This window comes from Rhyacophila brunnea, unplaced genomic scaffold, assembly GCF_057557595.1.
Source record: "Rhyacophila brunnea isolate RB1 unplaced genomic scaffold, BYU_Rbru_1.0 scaffold_17, whole genome shotgun sequence".
NCBI classification, from domain to species: Eukaryota; Metazoa; Arthropoda; class Insecta; order Trichoptera; family Rhyacophilidae; genus Rhyacophila; species Rhyacophila brunnea.
The window spans coordinates 33,209,525-33,229,318 of NW_028232827.1; the positions used below are offsets into that span (position 1 = coordinate 33,209,525).

At 36.4% G+C, this 19,794-nt stretch overlaps 1 protein-coding gene across 1 annotated transcript; it reads right to left on the reverse strand.

Annotated features, from left to right (window-relative positions):
• Window positions 1-691: 691 nt before the first annotated feature.
• tadr (torn and diminished rhabdomeres) lies at window positions 692-19,587 on the reverse strand. Its single transcript, XM_085944274.1, has 11 exons — window positions 19,458-19,587; window positions 15,972-16,285; window positions 14,767-14,901; window positions 13,737-13,894; window positions 11,749-11,990; window positions 10,062-10,211; window positions 8,532-8,681; window positions 4,822-4,997; window positions 4,240-4,408; window positions 2,483-2,638; window positions 692-1,330 (listed from the first exon to the last, which is right to left on the reverse strand). The coding sequence occupies exons 1-11, from the start codon at window positions 19,585-19,587 to the stop codon at window positions 1,191-1,193; spliced, it is 1,920 nt and encodes a 639-aa protein (XP_085800400.1). The 3' UTR covers window positions 692-1,190.
• Window positions 19,588-19,794: the final 207 nt, after the last annotated feature.

The following is a 19,794-nucleotide window of genomic DNA, read 5'->3' on the forward strand; positions in this document are numbered from 1 at the left end:
TGCTGGGGATTTAAGCCAGTATGAGTATCTATCATTATTAAAATATGGTATTTAATTAATTGTTAATATGTATGTATGTATTTCACAAAATTTTTATTAGGCCGCGAAATCAAAAAAAATGTTTTATATCGGTCACAACTCAAAAAGTTAAAAAACCCAGCTCTATGCGGTATGTACTTCAAAGGTAATATCGGAACATGGAAGCTGTTAATTATGGACATGATTCCATAAACTATGTTTTTCATTTATTAAATTATTTTTTGTAACAGCACAAGACTGGAATATCAGCCGCCAATTTCAACATTATATCAAAAGCTTATTAATAAAAAAGACTAATGATTTTTGCCTTTTCAGATTCATTTGTATCAAACTTCACATATCTGCTAAAGATTGCAAGCATTTGAATACAATTTTAGGTTCACTCGATTAGTCATTTATTACACATATGTACAGAGATGCCAAGATAAACCCTGTAACTTGAATTTCTTACGAATGGATGGTTTTGTTTTATTGATTACTACATACATATGCCATTTAATTATCAATCATAAAATTCGTGCATCAGATATCATCTTTCAACGCGCCAACGTACAGAATATTATTTTTGTTATGGCTATCAATTCAATCACAGTTGAAGTGTTGTAATAGAAAAATAACCCCCCCCCCCCGCCACACCCTAGTTATAGCCCTTTGTAGTAATGATCCGACTTTATAACCAATATGACTGAAATGATATCATGTTTTCATATAGGTACCCTTTATGAAAAAGAATCATTTTAGCAAAGTTTTAAACTGAATGCTTGTAAATCTAAACTTACTGTCGGACACAAGCCTAGGTTTTTTTATAATAGGACTAAAGGGAATATCGCCCTGGGTCTCTTAATCAACAGAGGCCTGAAATATAAATTAATTAACAAAGGAAAAAATGTTTTTATTTGATTTTTGGGTTGTCAGGCTCGTTGCAAAGGCCATTCTCAACTGCCTGGTTGGTCAACATTTTAAGAAAAACTTGCATGCTTCCCTGGAGGCACCCAATGTGTATACGTCTCAGTCTGTACATAGCTTTAATCTTTGGGTATTCACAAAACCCAAACACCCTGTTAGTTAGAACATGTAACAATACTTGGGCCACTTCAGTCATCTATGGAGACGAGGTTTTGAAGGTCCGAATCTGTATCGGAGCTATTGTGTCACCTGGCGATGTAGACGGTGTCGAGATGGGTGATCCGTGCGGGGCGGGGGCCTAATAAGGGCGGCGCACCCGATCTTCCGCGTCCGCCAATCCCGGGCCCTCCGCAGATTGTCGACCTCCTTGCATACATAACTAGACCTGCAAGGTAACATATGTACATGGTTTTATTGTGAATTGATAAATAAAAATACAATAATTGAGGACTATTATTTTTGAATGTGCGGCTTGAAAAAATATAAAAACCCAAAGACGTTGAATCTTTTTGTAGATTGAGCCTTTTTGGTTTCCCTATGAAAATCGATGAAGGTTCCAGTTTTAATTAAGTGCCGTTTTTGTATGAAAAAAAATATGAAAAGTTTCTGATACACCCCTGTTACAGGCGGGCTTCTCCCGGTGTAAAATAATCATTTAGTAGCTTAAGTCGAAACGTAACCCTGACTTCTAGAAACGGCTTCATAAAACATCTAATCTGATTCCTTGCTCAACCACGTAAGTATTTCTTTTTAATTTAAAAAGTAAAAATGATGATGGATGAAAGAGATAATTTTAAGACTAAATATAATAGCCACTTACTCAATCCGGGTCTGGTAAATTCATAATATGTTTATAGCCTTACTACTTATAGTATCATGGCTACGGACGTGTTAGCAGCAAACAGGGGAACTACGTTTCACCCCGCACTTTCAGGTAAATTTTTACAGCCCCGACCTCCGCTTAAGTCTTGACAACTGCATACGGCGCCAAGATATAATGGTTCTACTATAATAGTCTCCATTTATCTCAAGAAGAATGTTTTCTTAACCGTCTATTTTATAAATGTAGCTATAAACAGAACAACAAAATTAAATAGAAGGCTGGATGATTCATAACTTTGGTGCTAATTTAACATAAAAAAACAAATATGCTACATACATATATCCGTGTTTATTAAGTTTTAAAGATTGGAAAAAAGCAATGGACAAATCGTATTTTGAACTGAAAGCATGGACATGTCTCATTTTGAAACATTTTGTCATGGACAAATACAAATGATATTCTTTAAATTAAACCAATATGTAGGTATTTGAATTAGATAGTATGTAGGTACTTACAAGCTTAATTAAAACAAGCCTCAAACATGAAAGATACTCGATTTTGATAACTATGTATGACCACAAACAATGACATAAACATGTAGCAATGGGGGTAAATTTCAATATTGAAGAAAGTCCTTTACAAACAAATAGGTAGTTGATAACTATAATAATTAATCACACAGTGGATAAGTTTCCATTAGTACAATATCCTTACCAGCCAGTGAGAAGAGCACCAGTGCAGGCCAAGCATCAGCCAATAGCGGAGTGGCTAACAGAGCGCAAAGAAGTGAACATGCTGTGCAGAGGAATACTCCGATCGTAGGGGTGCGAACCGGCTGCCACCAGCACAGCAATGCCCCTCCCACCACCACTGAAACCGATCAACAAAATTACTACATTGACGTTAACTGTCAATTCTTGGTGATAAAACAAATGTAGAAGTAGTTACTGTAAAACTTGTTTAAGAATATTAGCATTAGCGTTAAATAGAACCGCCGCTAAGTGGCGCTTCCGTTTTCGATGTGCTTCTACATGTAGATATGGAAATAAGGAACACGCCACTTAGCAGTACAACTAAGTGGTGTGTTCATTAAAACGCTAATGTGTTAGGGCTCTAAACGTCCTGTCACTTGCAATATAATTTTATTTAATGCACCAAAGCAATGTCGAAGTTGGACTTATATAAAATCCATACCTATTTCAATTCATATAAGTAAATAGTCAGGGCTCGAAATGGACGGGAACGCACCGGAGCGCCGTTCCGATTCGTGAAATCTGTAAAGTTATCGCTCCGTCTCGTGGACCAAATAATTTGATCATCTGAGCTAGATATGGCATATAACAAAACATCTAGCACACTTATGTTTATCAATTTGATACCCATGTAAATAGCGAGCGCTCCGGTTCGTAAACTTTTCCATTTCGAGCGCTGTAAATAGTTATCCAAGTTCTGGTACGAATTTGTTTTATAATAAAGTTAATAAAACATAAGTATAATGAACTTTTTGCGAATATATGTATTGAAATCAATTATTTGATCTTTGCTATTGCACATGGAACACAATATCATTCAAATGACCTTCCCGGGTCATCTAGTGACATTTGCTCTTTAATGATTTTCAAAGAAGTACGGTACCCTGATGACGTCTTCAGCCCAAAAACCTCACCAAACAGTAACTTTCGCAGCATGTAGCGGCCTCTCTTGAATCACGTGTGGGTTTTCCTCGCCCCAAATATGACAGTTTTGCTTAATAACATACCTACATATTCTTTTAGTTTTACCATAGGTATATATTGTTTGACAGATAAGTAGATAATAAATAAATTAACATTCTATGTAATGGATTTATGTTTTGTACTATTCCATTTGAGTCGTTTTTTGCGACCCGGGTTTCGCCTTTAGGCATCTTCAGCACTGTGTACATTCACCAAAAGGCAAATAAACACTGACACCGAATACTATTAACTCTAACTTATATAATAAATCAATACAATAAAGTAGGTGAAAACTTAATATCACCTACATATTAAGTCAAGAGTCACATTAAAAAAATATATAACAAACAAATTATGAAAAGTTGAAGTGTTTGTACCCACTTATTGATTTGTTATATAAGTTAGAGTTATTAGTACTCGGTATCTATGGTGTCAGTGTTTATTTGTCTTTTGGTGAATGTACACAGTGCCTGAAGATGCCGAAATGCGAAACCCGGGTCGCAAAAATGACTCAAATGGAATAGTACAAAACTTAAATACATTAGAATTTAAATTAAAATTCCATTAAAACTCATTCGACGCGGATGACACGGCTGCCGTGTCCCCGTTAAGCGCCGATCGATCCAATCAGCATGTTATTTAAATGCGGTAATTAAACATGAATTAAAAGGTACGCAACGATTGTGTTAAGTACCTTCGGTCGATAGTATTAATATTAAATAAATTAACTTTTAAATTCTTCACAGTTATTTATACCAGGAACGGAAATGAAGACCAATGCCGGTAGAGAAAGGGCGGTGCCGATGCCGATCAGGAAGTTGAAAGCTGTGATGATGAAGGCACCGATGGTAGCTCGCTTTCCAGACGAAGCACTCGGTACTGCTCCTGGACCACCCCCTCCAGCTTCAGGAATCGATGATACCACCTTAAAGTAAACACCAAAAATTTCAGGGCTGTGCGCTTCTCAACAGTGTTGTATAATAGTCGAAAATAAAATTCTATAGCCAGGACATGATCAAATGAAAAAAAATTATATAGGTAGGTATCAGAAAATGGTATTATATTTAAAATGTTCATTCTGAAGCCAAATTTTGTTTCATTAGATATCTAGCACTTTTATTCTTTAACAAATAGGGTAACTCTAATACCGCAGTTCCAATTTTGAACTTGATGGTACCAAAGCCCATTTTTACCATCAAACTTCACCCTTATAATCCAAGATATAAATAATTTTAAATAACAATACGTCAAAACAATTTTTATTTAATTTGAACCATCTACAATAATTTATAGTCAGTAGGTAACTAGGTGTTTATTTCAATTATTATTTTCACTCACTGTTATTCTGTCTTTATATTCCTTAACCACGGCATCAATATCAGTAGAAGATTCACCGTCACTGGAGGACTGTTCTTGATGATCAGACACTTCCGAGTGCTCCGAGTGGTCGGACTCTGTAACTCCTGGCTTGGTCGCCGCGTACTCATCTAACAGCAAGCACTCTCTCTCTTCCCCTGCATCTCCTTAGGCAAGTAACACAACATTCATCTTAACAGTAATAATAAAGTAATGTCATGTCCGACACGTGTATTCTGTATAACCAAGACTTAACGGCTTAAGGTAGAGTGTAAGAGATGTCTAGTAATGGAGTTACAAGATATATAATCAAATACTATTAATAATTTACTGAAAAATTATCTTTGACACAATATAACTTGAGGACTTCTAAATCTATATATATAAAAGAAAGTCGGGTTAGTTACACCATTTATAACTCGAGAACGGCTGGACCGATTTTCACGATCTTTGATTTGTTGGATTTGTCTTAGCCCCGAATAGCAGAATAACTATTAAAACATCGGATAAATCACGGAAAAATAAATTATTCACAAAATTATTTTTCTCATACATTTTGACATTTTGAACAATGAACTCGCGCATTCGAAAATAAAAGAAAATCACAAAAATTTAAATCCGTATACAACGCCATTTCTGATATATGACAGAAACAATAATCAAGAAACAAACAAACAAAAGAAAGAATGATAGTCGAAATTTACTGTCAATGGTGTAGTGTGCCCAACATTTCATGCTTCATGTCAACAGCTCAATTTGCTTGAAAACTATACTCATTGGGATATGACAATCGCTGAAGCAATTGTTTTTACATCACCAAATCAGATACGCACATTATTTGCTATCATTATTTCGACATGCTTCCCGTCCAATCCACTTGAACTGTGGAACAAATACAAGGATGACATGTCAGAAGACATTTTACATCGAATTCGTGTCAGTTCAGTGAATCCCGATCTCAAGGTGAATGAGGAGATACATAACCAGGCTTTGCTTTTAAAGATCGAATACATGTGTTACCTCATGTGCGGCAGTTTGTTAGTGAAGTTAGGAATGCCAACGCCACATCGTGGAATGAACGACGCTTTCAATCGAGAATTGGAACGTGAACGTGAATATAATCGAGATGCATTGAACCAATCAGTTCGAACGAATGTACCACTGTTGAACCCCCAACAGAAAGAAGTGTACGATACATTAATGAAGGCAATTAATGATGGAAATGGTGGCTTATTTTTCCTCGACGCGCCCGGTGGAACTGGGAAGACATTCCTCATGTCATTGATTTTGGCCACTGTTCGTGCGAGATCCGAAAATGCTGTAGCAGTTGCTTCTTCTGGGATAGTGGCCATGTTGCTAGAAGGATGCCGAACGCCTCATTCAAAGTTGAAATTGCCCTTAAACCTGCAAACGACTGAAAACCGACATGCAACATTGCAAAACACCCAGTAATGGCTAAAGTTTTGTTAGCAAGTAAAATCATCACCTGAAATGAATGCACAATGGCGTGTGGCGCATTGAAAGCACTCAATCGAACTATGAAAGATCTGCGTAATGACTCAAGAAGTTTTGGAAGCGTAATGATTCTACTATCGGGCGATTTCCGCCAAACACTACCAGTCATTCCAAGATCGGCCGTTGCCGATGAAATAAATGCTTGCCTCAAATCATCGACTCTGTGGCGCTATGTGAAGAAACTTCAGCTGACGACAAACATGCGAGTTGCATTGCTAAACGATCCATCTGCCGAAAATTTCTCCAAGCAATTGCTGACTATCGGTTACGGTCGATGAATCGAACGGATTGATTTCGTTTCCGCTGAATTTTTGCAATTTCGTCTCAACTAAGGACGAACTCATCAACAAAGTGTTACAGAACATCATTGCTAACCACAAAAATCACAATTGGTCGAGTGATCGAGCAGTCTTGGGGCAAAGAACAAAGATGTGGATCACTTAAACTTCACAATTCAAAATCAAATCGTTGGTCCACTGCATTCCTTTAAATCTATCGACTATGTAACAAACGAAGACGAAGCAACCAACTATCCAACTGAATTTTTAAACACATTGGATCTGCCTGGCTTGCCACCGCACAATTTACAACTGAAGGTTGGCTCGGTAGTCATTATGCTTTGAAATCTGAACCAACCAAAACTATGTAACGGAATGCGTTTGGTGGTGAGAAAACTCATGGGCAATTTGATTCACGCGACGATAATCAAAGGAATGTTCAAAGGTGAGGAAGTTCTCATTTCGAGAATTTCAATGATCCCAACCGATATGCCATTCAAGTTTAAACGAATTCAATTTCCAATTCATCTTGCATTCGGCATGACGATCAACAAATTACAAGGCTAATCCTTGAGTGTTTGTGGCCTGAATCTATAAAATGAATGTTTCTCTCACGGTCAATTGTACGTAAAATGTTCATGTGTCGGCAAACCATCTGCTTTGTTCGTTTTCCCACTTGACAACAAAACGAAAAACGTCGTATATCACAAGGTGTTTCAATGAAGGGAATCGACCTGAGTGCAACCCATCCAGCAAATAGTTTAACAGAAAGTAGTGCAACAATGCTACGCGAATCATTTCGACCAACTTCAATAAAGTAAATGCCTTGCTGCCACGTGAATTACATTCTTTTTTTTTCTTTTGACCATGTCCGATCCTAATAGGATCATATGGGCCTCCACAGAGTAGAGGTTTGTATTAACAGATTTTATTTTTACGAAAAATGGATGTCAGCCACTTGCTCAACGTATAAGGATAATACTCTGACTCAGGCACAAATTGAAAAACAATTTGTGAACTTGCCAGACCCAGGATTCGAACCTGGAACCCTTGACACTATATACAGGCGCTTAATCCACGCGGTCATCGTGGGTGTACAGTGTGTAGAGTTCAATGTAATTAAAATACTTTTCATTTTGATTTGATTTTTGCACATTTATTGAACTTATTCATTTTGAGTATTCATTTTAACTTAATAAAAACTGAATATAATTCAGCTAATAAGTTAACACAAGATTATTGATTCTGAGGCGGTACGAAGTTCGCCTGGTCAGCTAGTTACTTTATAAAACAAAGATTATAATCTGATTTTTTATCAGAAAAGTGTTGTTATTAATAAATATTTCAGAAAATTTTAATTAAAATTAAAATATATTAAAATCTCCATTATTTTTATTATTCATATAAGTATGTAAAATATTAGTTAAAAATATCACCATCATAATAGGCCAGATAAGACAGGATTTTTCATTCATCAAATGCATTGACAAAATACTGCCTTTTTTGTTAAGAGCTCAAATTAAACAACTCAAAATTAATAAAGAATTTATCTTTCAAATTCAGGGCTAATTCATTTTCAATGTCCTTCTTCTTTTCTTTCGACCATGTCCAATCATAATATGGGCCTCCGCGGAGTGGAGATTTATATTGACAGATTTTGTTTTTACGAGAAATGGATGTCAGCCACTCGCTCAACCTATTAGGTCCATACTCTGACTCATACACAAATTGAAAAATAATAATATGTGTATTTGCCGGACCCAGGATTCGAACCTTGGACCCACGACGCCGCGCGGCCATCGTGGGTGTTTTTCAATGTCCAGAGGTCGTTAACAAACTGTAACATATTATAATCCTAACATTTTTTTATTCTTCTGGTGCTTGCATTGATTCTTATACCTTTTCTTGCTTTCTGTGGGTCCGGCGCCATGCTTGCCTGACGAACGGATCTCGGAAGGAACCAGAGGCCAGCGGCGAGGCGAGCCCCTCTAGACTGCTTAGATGGACCGGGTCTGGCCTGCGCCCCCGCTAGCCGCTTGTACCGCACGTCTACAAAGAAAATACCTTCATACAAATAATATTTTAACCCTTTTTTATACTTCAGTGTTAGTGCTAAAACTAAAATCAATCAGGATTACAATGGTGTGCAATGGTGGAGGAATAAAATACTGACACGGCATGCTTTCTGATGACATTAATGGAGTGAACACATTACCACAGATTTAGTCGATGGTATCGTTTCCGCAGTATATATATATATATATATATAGTGGCATCTATTTATTTTTACCTAACAATTCTTGCTTCGTACTTCGTAGATTAATGCACTGTCGGTTAGTCAAACCAAAAATGGTCTTATCGGTCTTTAATGTTATCGATGTCCTATCTGGAGGTGAAAACTTTGATTGAAATATGAATATCAATTTTGAATTATTATTCATGATTCATGGTAATTAATGTTAATTGCTTTTTTTAATTGCATTATTTGCATGCATAGATAATATTTTGAACAGAACCCAACCAGCAGATCATAGATAATTTATATGTAAACACCAGATTAACACAGTCATAGATAATAATTAAATAGAAAATCCATAAACCACTAAAAACAAAGCTCACGCGGTTTTGACGTGAGTCGAAAATGTATAAACTTGCAGAAAGTAGAAGAAACACTCATTGACTGAAATACAACATACATTGACCATTTTGAACATGAAACATTTATTCAACTTGTACCAGAAACAAAACATTGACAATGTAATAGGCAGCGAAAGGACAGGGCCTTATGTTATAAGTTGTGACATGAAGTCACCCGACGATATGACGTAATTGTGACGTAACCTCAATTACACGCATCGAGACGAGCCGCCCAAGCACACGGCTCACTATAGATATTATTATGCTGAAACACCTATTTGTGTATGGGGACAATGAATAACGCCAGTATTTGAGTAGCGTTAATTTCTCGAATGCAATTATCACTCCGGTAGTACGTCACAATGATGTCATATGACGTCATGTCGACCGGGCGACTTCAACTCGCAAGTTACAACATAAGGCCCCAGACCGTTATCATTTTTTTACTTACAGAGATATCCAAATTCACTGAACTATCATTATTTAGAATATTTAGATAAAAAATCACAAATAACGCAAACGACATCCCATACGTATTTATTACAAAACTTTAAAACAGATCACACACAAAATATTTATTTTTCTATTCAACTATACCTAGGTATGTACCAAAAATGTTGTGAAATCGTCATCCAGTGTTGTAAAACGAAAAGTGCATAATATATGAATTGTAGTTACAGTCCAAACTTTTTGATCGATATTTCTTTGCTGGTGTGTTTTACTAAATTTCTATAATACTCATACATAACTCTAACCATATAAGAAATTCTGACATAGATTATCTTTCGTTACCTGATGGGTCATCTATCTGATCTTCCGGTTGACAGCGAAGATGCAGCAGTGTTCCTGCTTCGAGGGTCCACACCAGCATCTGGCCGGCGCACGTCAGTTTCACCAGGTGCGCCATCGGACACGCAAATGCCAGAATGGCTGAAAGACTACCTGCAAAAGAGAAACTAAAGAATTATTTTCTATTGACATTTTCGAAAATTCTATCTTCATTAGCTATAATTTTACAACTGCTCAGCATAATTAATAGTTCATTAAGGTTGTAGGTATAATAAATTATAAAAAATATTCATAGCTTTGCTTTACTTGTAGTGATGAAATTTACTTTGACAACAAGTTGAGTTTCACTGGACGATTATATTAAGAGCATAATTATTCAGTGAAACGGCAATTAATTTTCAACTATAGGTGCGACGAAATTTAGGACTCGCTGCCAATCGGAGAGCGATAGTCGAGCTGTGAACACGTCAATTTGTTTAGTGATGGCGTCGGGGGAATTAATTGTTAAATCGTGTAAAGATGACTAAAAAACGTTATCTATTTACTTGAAAAAGAAAACATGTCAATGAATATATTATTATTATTACTAATAGAACAATAAACATAACATTAAATGGACGCATGTTGAATTTTTATGACAAATTATGTTTTGTTCTGCACGCGTCGTTTGCACAATCTTCGCCTCGCGTAGTCACGATCGTTTTAGTTTAGACCATGCCCCAGCTGAAGTATAGCCTTCTTATGAGACACCGTTGCGCCATTCGACAATACTTTTGTATTTGTATTTATGACTGCGCTGTCCCCTACACCCTGCCGTCATGTGAATGAATAGTACAATGAACAGTACCTAATATTATCAAACCTATAGATTATAAAAAGTTAAAAAATATCTTTTCCCCAAATGTCATGAATGTGGGTAGGTACTTTGTAAAATATATGGGCTCCACAGAGTAATTACTGGTAGGTAGTAATTTAGGTTTTAAGAAAAATGGCTTTTAGCATTGTTAGCTGAGATTTTTCCCAGATGTGAAATTTGAGCATGCATTCATTGCCTCAGAGATGAACAATCTACCAGTGAATCACCGTGAATATACGTAAGCATGAGGCGGCTCTACCTTAAGGGTTCGTAGGGACCATCCCCACATCGTTATCATGTCAAAAATAGACGTCCGATATTTTTATCATTGTCATAATATACCTACCCACTTAATTACATGATTAAATGAACTCTTTAATTAATTTTATCCATCTAAACGCGTCGCAATTTTATAGAGATATTTAGTCACTCAGTCCCATCCCGTCGCCGCGGTACAAATCTCGTTCTACAAAGAATGTGAATGCATTAGCGTTAGTATAGGCATACTGGGGAGCGAATCAAATAACCCCTAGGTGAGTAAAAACATTCGCTGTATCTCGTTGTTCAAAATTGATAATGGTAAGTCTATAATAATTATTATTGTTAAATAAGTTATTATTTTTAAGCACGATTTTTAGATATGATTAAGTAAGGACTCAGATAATTATATTACTTATTTCCTCATTAATAATAAATATCATATTATTATATTATGTAGCTTGGTAACTACATAATGTATAATATGAGAAAGTAGGTAGGTATGTATATTTAATAATTAATGGCTAAACCCAACCACCTAGAAAGTCGTCGAGCCTCTACTGCGTAAGCACTTACCCACACTGAAGACGGCCAAGACCTGGCTGCCAGTAGTGGTACTCTCGTAAGCCAGTATCTTGGTGAGGACCTTCCACTCAGGGCTGGCCATGACGGTGAGTAAGCTGACGGCCTGCGGAAGGACCTCAGTGATGGCCAGCGCCAGACCCACCACTGCAAATGATGCCGCCGCCGGCCTCGCCCAGTGGGGCTCGTGAGACTCAAAAACTTGGATGAGAGGAGCAGTGGACTCGCTGTATTCCCTATTTAATGATGATAGAGATGATCAAAGAGTTTTTTATAACAACACTTATGAAACTTTAGTATTAAAACTCTTCATGGTATTTATATTTCAAAAGTTTTTTCAAATTGAAATTGAAACACGGTGGCTCGTTTACAGCAGGCATTTTTGTTTTGACATATTTGTGATTGTTAGCGATATTTTCACACGTGAATAATTACGATTCAATTCTATTTATTAAGAAACCATTCAACAATTACTATTATTCATCTTCCCAATCGTTAACAGGATAGCCTGTGTCATTAAATTGTGCCATATTTTAAAGTTAAGCTAGATTCACAGATTCGGTAACTTTATGAACTTCATTATAAAAATAATGATAAATCTAAAAATGTGTCAAATAAATTACATCGGGAAACCATGGTCCCTTTTTTCTGTTTTGCTTTCATATTCATGCAGGCTACGTTTAATAAATACTTTTTTCTTCAATACAATACAAGTCAGGTAAATTGTTGTCAGCTGAATGTTGCAAGGCTGATTAAGTAGGTACTGAGAACAGTATAAAGAGTAAATACAAAAATTATAAAGTAGGTAGATGGAAGTACACCGAATGACCTAAGTAGATCCCATTTAAAGAATTTATAAAACAATGTCCACATATAATACTCATCCTCATGTAGGTGGAATATAATATCAACATCCATAGCGATTTGGAAGATTTATTGCCCTACCAATTGGCTTCACCAATATCAGGTTAGTTCTGTACCTTGGAAGAACAAACAACTGATGCTTTTAATTTTTAAGATAGTTATGAAGGACACGTCAGGTCAATACCACCGCGTAGTCAGAAAAAATACATGGTCAAAATAATTATATAGATATCTTCTAGCGTTTAAACTACAGTATGTATTAACATTGTATGTCAGGGTACAGATATTGCCATCTATCTTTGATTTATTGAAACTGTTGTATCAATATTATCGCTTAATTATAACACTAACCAAATTTGAAGAAAAAAGTATTTCAAACATAGAGACCACATTTTTTGTTGATTGTTTCACATTTTCACATTGTTATACCCCGTTTACAGATGAATCTGCTGACAGTACGTACTATTGCGGTCATAACAAGAAAATGGACGTGTAAAGACGTATTGTCGTGCAAGTTGTAAGTTTGCATGCATGTATCAAAAAAGTTCAGAAGCTTCTTTCACGCAATAATTGGTACTTGCATGGCGGTGCGCATGCACAGTAAAACGTTAGTGGCGAACCTGCCGGAAGAAATATTAACTACACCGCACAGAATATTTTGACGTCTACCGATTACCTATGAACTTGACCAAACCTGTGTGAATCTGTCAAATATCACAAGACGAAGACATCGTAGCGTCTCGCTTACGCTTGAAGAATGAGATTGGGAGAGACAGTCAGCACTTTTACATGTAAACCGTTATTATTGAGATAGTTTAAAATACACACATAAGGTGCAAGTAAATTCATGCACATGTAAAGCCACTATTACATTCGCATTCATGAGAGCTTTCCACAGAATATTATGTACATTGTTTCAAAAATAAAACCCAAATAATACATAGCTAGCATTATTTACATTGACTTTTCTGAACAACTTGATACTTTTCCGCGTAGGTACTAATAATTCACATTTTAAAATCTCTCGACAGAATGGTTAAATTATCTGCACTGAGCTGTAGAGTGCCATATTTCTTTTTCTGATAATATTTTAGGAGGTAAATAGCATTATTAGATACCTGTATGGAGAAATCATGCTGAACACAATAGTAATTGCCGCCATACAGATGAGTGGAAGGATAACCAGAACGGCCGCTATAGCTCTCCTTCCTGCTGAACCCGTAGCTGGCCACATCGCAGGAAATGCATAAGTGCATGATGCCGCCAACAGTATCATCTGGGAAAAATAAATTACTATATTAATATTTTCCCTCCACCACCCGCCACGTCCCCACACCCGTTATGCAGGCGTATACCGTGACGTAACGAACGATAGGCGCTGTTCAAATTTGAACCGAAAGTGTCCCAGGAGCAACTTCCCAAAACCTTGGTTGGCGTGCACTATAATGTATTACGGTCAATTCACGATGAGAAAACACCTTCTCGCTCGCCGTAAAATGCCGCAAACTTTTTAAAAGCTGAGAAATTTTCCCTCGTAGATACCAAGTCGCATTGGCCGACCGGTCCAACTGAGGGTCGGACCGACTTGAGATGCTCTTCCCTTTCAACCGACATTTGGGGACACTCCTAGAGGATGTGATGGGCATCCTGCAATTCGCCACATAAGCTATTACGCCAAGCTGACAGAGCTTGGAGGCAAAACCACCGTGTCCGATTAAGAAGAATCCGGTTAAGGACACAGGATAAAAAATCTCTTTATAATAAGATTATTATGTTATCCCAAAACTGCCATTTTAGTACCTGTATAAAAATAAATTGACCACCAAAAATAATTTACTCAAGTATAGTCTTTCAGAGAATATTAAGATATCAGGCAGTGGTGAATTTGCATATCTTTTCACTTATTTAATTTTTTTTATTTATAACAAAAATGGTAGCCGTTTCGTAACAGCACTTCAGATAGCATAAAGCTATTCGAAATTATTCACAAGAAGGACGCTTGGGTTGTTAGTTTAATTGGTTAAAAGCACTCGCATGGCAAGCGAAAAAGAGTACTCAAATCTGAATATTTTAATGGCACAATGTAACTAGAAACAAAACATAAAACTGAACTATGACATAATGTCTCGTATTTAAGGCCATACATACCCCGTTCCACCCGTTAGGCATAAAACTTTGCTCCTTCCAAATGTCCAAATTGGCGCCGAGACTGCCGACCATGGCAAAAGAAATTACCCCCGTCAAAACTGAAGTTGTCAAAATGCACGTAAGCGTTATTGTATTCTGAAATAAAAATAAATATCATCTTAACCTATTATAATAGAGGACAATTGACATATTATTCGCTCCTAAGGTGAGCATAAGTCTCCGCAACGCGGACGTTACTTTAAGGCATGTTTGTAAGCCATTCGTCCAATCCATTCAGCCGTATCAGGATCAAACAACAATAATATAATATTCAAATATTGTGAATTTTGCATGGGATTCGAATCCATAGCCAACATCTTCAGAAGCAGAAGCCTTTCGTCTACCGCGCGCATGGAGAAATCGTTTAACCAATCTACCCTCATAGAGTACCTTATTTTTCTAACGTGATGACCGCAGAATAGTTAAAATATAAGATTTAGAAAAAAAAATACTTCAGTGAGTATTGTGTTACATCTAATGAAATAACGAAATATGCAAGATTTTAAATCAAAAAAAAATTAGAAAATAAATATTTTTTTAAAATTCAAAATGTGCATCTGTTGTATTCTTTCATCTTGTTATTATGTATATTTATCTATTATTTTTATCAGTAAAACACAGTTTGATAAGCTCTCTCTAAGATGTATTATTATGTAAGTTTTTCAATAACTTTTAATTTAAAAAACACCTGCTTTCTGGTTGAAATCTTTTTTTATTTATATCGAATCGAGCTTTGTTATTATAGTAGCACTAGTACTTCTCCTTGTACATGAATATAAAAATATAAATCAATATATTGACATCCACTAACTTCGGGATTAGGCCAGAACCAGTTTCTGTCTCATCAACCAGTCCATAACCAGGAGTTTGCTAACGTTGCTCCTCAAAGACAAGCACTCGTCAGTCGGACCTTGCCCACTACCTGGGCTGGTCACTCAGTTTTAACTCTCGGATCTTTACCAATATAAAATAATATGTATTTACGCTGTGAATAAATAAATAATTTATTAATTTCTAAATACTAAAAATGACTGAAACCAACTAGATAAGTTTAGTGTATGTATTAGTTATAATCATGAATGTATATTTTACGTTGGCCAAAATTACCCCAACATTTCATCACAGATCACAGTCTACTTATTTATGATATTTATCAATTTTAGTACCTCTAATCCACACATAAACATGAGGCAGAGCAAAGCCAGAGCTCCGACTGCCATGGGATCAGGCCAAGGTTCCGCAGCCGGCGGCAAAGGGGGCTCGGCTGCCGGTAGTCTTTCGCCGAACAGCCAATGTCTCGCTCTGGCACCTCCGAGAGCATCCAGGGCACCTCCCAAGGCCCTCGCGCCACCGGCCAGGGCAGCCAGCCGAGACAGGAGTGCCAGCCATGACCTAATGAAGCGGCAAGGCCCTCGTCGAGTGGAAACTCCACTGCTGCCACTCGTGGTGTCCAAAATGCGAAGCTCTCGAGCACACAGTCCTGTGAGAAGAACAAACGTACACATTTCTTTAGTATACATACTACATGTTAATTAATTACTGTATGCTTCTTTAGACTTTAGAGGAAGTTATTTTAATAGTTAATATATTATTTAGTACCTTATGTATTTTAAAACAGTGCTTTCAAAGCGTTGGAATCCTCCTACTAACAAAGTTACGATTGGTTTACTACACCTGTTATACAACAGTCAACGATAACGAAATTTTTGATTACATTTATCGTATGGTGCCGGGTTGTACTCAACAATATAGAGATATTCACAGAAAAAAAAACTATTACATTATCAACCTACATAAATTATAAAGATGTGTAGGTAGGGACCTATGTTGTAATCTGCATAATAAAACAATACTTATAACCTAGGGATATACACTATCCTCCAACATTTTTAAGGGTTGGTCTGACTTGAATTCCTAAATTTTATTTTGATTGTTTGAAGCACGAAGTTTGGTTCACTGTAAACAGAGCTCGCAGTCTTCCTGGGACAATTATTATTAATAAACACAAATAAAATTAGTTTGCTATGAACATATTTAAAATATAAGCGAAAGATTATGTAACCAATGGCAAATACGTCAGTCACGAGGGTTGATTGTTTTGCGTGTTACATCAGTTTCGATTATTATTACTTATGAGGTTGTAGCATTTTTGACAACGTTGTAATCACAAGTGCCAAAGTGATAAAGTTGCGAAAAAACTTTTAGATATTAATTAATTAAAAGAATTATATTACAATTAAACAACCTAAAAACTAACCGGGGACCTACGTACCACACCCGGTCTTAATCGGATGTATCTCAATACATCGAAGGTAATGTGAAATATCCACAGTTGTTTAGGTCTGGGAATGTCTCAAAAGGAACTTCCCAAGACTTCGGTTGCAACACACTCAAATGTGTTTACTGAGTTCTTTACTGATGTCTTGCTCGCCGTGTGACGCCGATTTTTTTTATAATACAGCCTATTTCTAATACCCACAACATAGCATAATATCACTTTGCGAATCATTCGAATATCATTGTCGCGCCCCCTCACGGAGATTCAACACACATTTTTATGGACGTAAAAACACCTATAGTATCTGTAGAACATTCGTCTTGGCAAGACAGTGACATGCTATAAGATTTGACTAGGTATATATTATATATTAATATTACAATACAGCCCAAGGAAAATTAATGAATGGTTATTAACAACACCCAATTTATCATTGTTTCTTTTCGTGATCATTTCCATTTCCACCACTGATTGTCATTAAGTTAGAAAATTTGAGCACTTATGTACGGATTACGGTCATAAAAACACTACTATGGCTTCCCTTATAATTTACTGATGACGGCACGTAATTATGTATGCTATCTGCACAATTTGTGATAGTTAAGTAACCAAGTACATAGGTTGTTAATTTTATGGATTAACTTGCCCTTGCTCTAGCTAGCTAGGTACATAGTATCTTAAGTCTAGGGCCTAGGCCGTATAGGCACGGTGACCATAAGTCTTATATTATATGCCAGTCTCTTATTTCAGGGAGTAGTTTGGATTTTTTTCTCTGAAAAACTCGCTTTCATCGTTTATTTCTAGCTTAACCAAAAGTACAAAAAAAAATGAAATCGAAATATTTCGATTATAAGAACACACATAACTTTAAATGGACTTATTACAGTATCCACCAGTTGGCGTGTTTCTATTTACTTTGCATTTAAGGCTATTATGCCTCAGTTGAGGCATGGTCTAAAAAGATTGTGGCTAGGCGATGCGCGGATTATGCAAATGACGCGTGCCGAACGAAATATAATTTGTCATATAAATCCAACATGCGTCCATTTAATGTTCTGTTTATTGTTCTATTAACAATAATAATATATTCATTGACATGTTTTCTTTTTCAAGTAAATGGGTAACGTTTTTTAGTCATCTTTACACGATTTAAGAATTAATACCCCCGTCGCCATCACGAAACAAATTGACGCGTTCACAGCTCGACGTTCGCTCTCCGACTGCCAGCGAGTCCAAAATTTCGTCGCGCCTATAGTTGAAAATTATTTGCCGTTTCACTGAAGTACTGTCTTAAATGAGTAGGTACCAGTATCAACCTCAACCTTTAACTTGAAAAAGCACAATCATCGCATTTAACTGATGTGTTTCCAAAATATGTACCTAGATTAATGTTAAAGGGCTCAAACGCTATAGTTGTATATCAGCATACATCATATTATGTATTTGTTAATTGAACAATAGCTGATATAAATAATCCATTTACATCAACAAACCAAGGGTTGAAATTTTAGAAGCACGTATTTATTTTAAGTGTAATTATGAGAAAAATTTTCTGCTAAATAATTTTATTCATGATATTATAAAAATAAAATAAATCTCCTAATAAACTGTTTTCTGAACCTTTTATTTTTCAAATTAGTCCTTTATTTTTTCCAAGAAAATGTGGTCACAGTACGTAAAGAGTGAAATATGGTTATACTGTTCGAAAATACGGCCACCTACAATTATTATTATTGGTTTACTTGTAAATCGTATTACATTTCACCATAAAATGTATTCCTGGAGCATTGCAGACAGTACCTAATGTTCCAATTATATTAGATTCAATAAGAATATTAATTTTATATTGTTTGGTATCAGATATCTAATAATAACGGTGTCATTGTTACCATGTATTTAGTAGTGCATGTAAATTATACGATATGATTGTATTAAGGCTATACCTCAGTTGAGGCACGGTCTAAAAAGATCGTGGCTGCGCGGATTGCGGGTCACGGGTGCAAATGACGCGTGTCAAACGAAATATAATTTTTGTCATATAAATCCAACATGTGTCCATTTAATGTTCTGTTTATTGTTCTATCAGTAACAATAATAATATATTCATTGACATGTTTTCTTTTTAAAGTAAATGGGTGACGTTTTTAGTCATCTTTACACGATTTAAGAATTAATACCCCGTCGCCATCACGAAACAAATTGACGTGTTTCCAGCTCGACGTTCTCTCTCCGAATGGCAGCGAGTCCAAAATTTCGTCGCGCCTATAGTTGAAAATTATTTGCCGTTTCACTGATGTATCACCTTAATAATTAAATAAAACGCAATATGTAGCAGTGCAATGATTGAGTTTACACCAGGACAGAAGAAACTCACCTCCGAGGGCTGCAACGATTGCAGCCAGCGGGAGTGCAGGGATAAGTCCTCGTCCGGCACCAGCGACTCCCAAAGCGCCCAGCCACTGGACTCCAAGAGCCAAGCGTGACGCCCAACCCTCGCATAGCATTGGAGCCCCGGGCATTCTGAAAGAGATAACTACTTCATAAGAATTCTTACCTTGTTAAACATTACTTACTCGTAACATGCAAAATTATAATGTAACAAATTTCGGAATATTGCTCGCTTTTTCTAAAATTCCGGGATATTGCGCGTCTCGGGTAATCTCCAACTAAGATCCTAGACCGAAACTTCAATAGTAATTCGTTTTTTTACC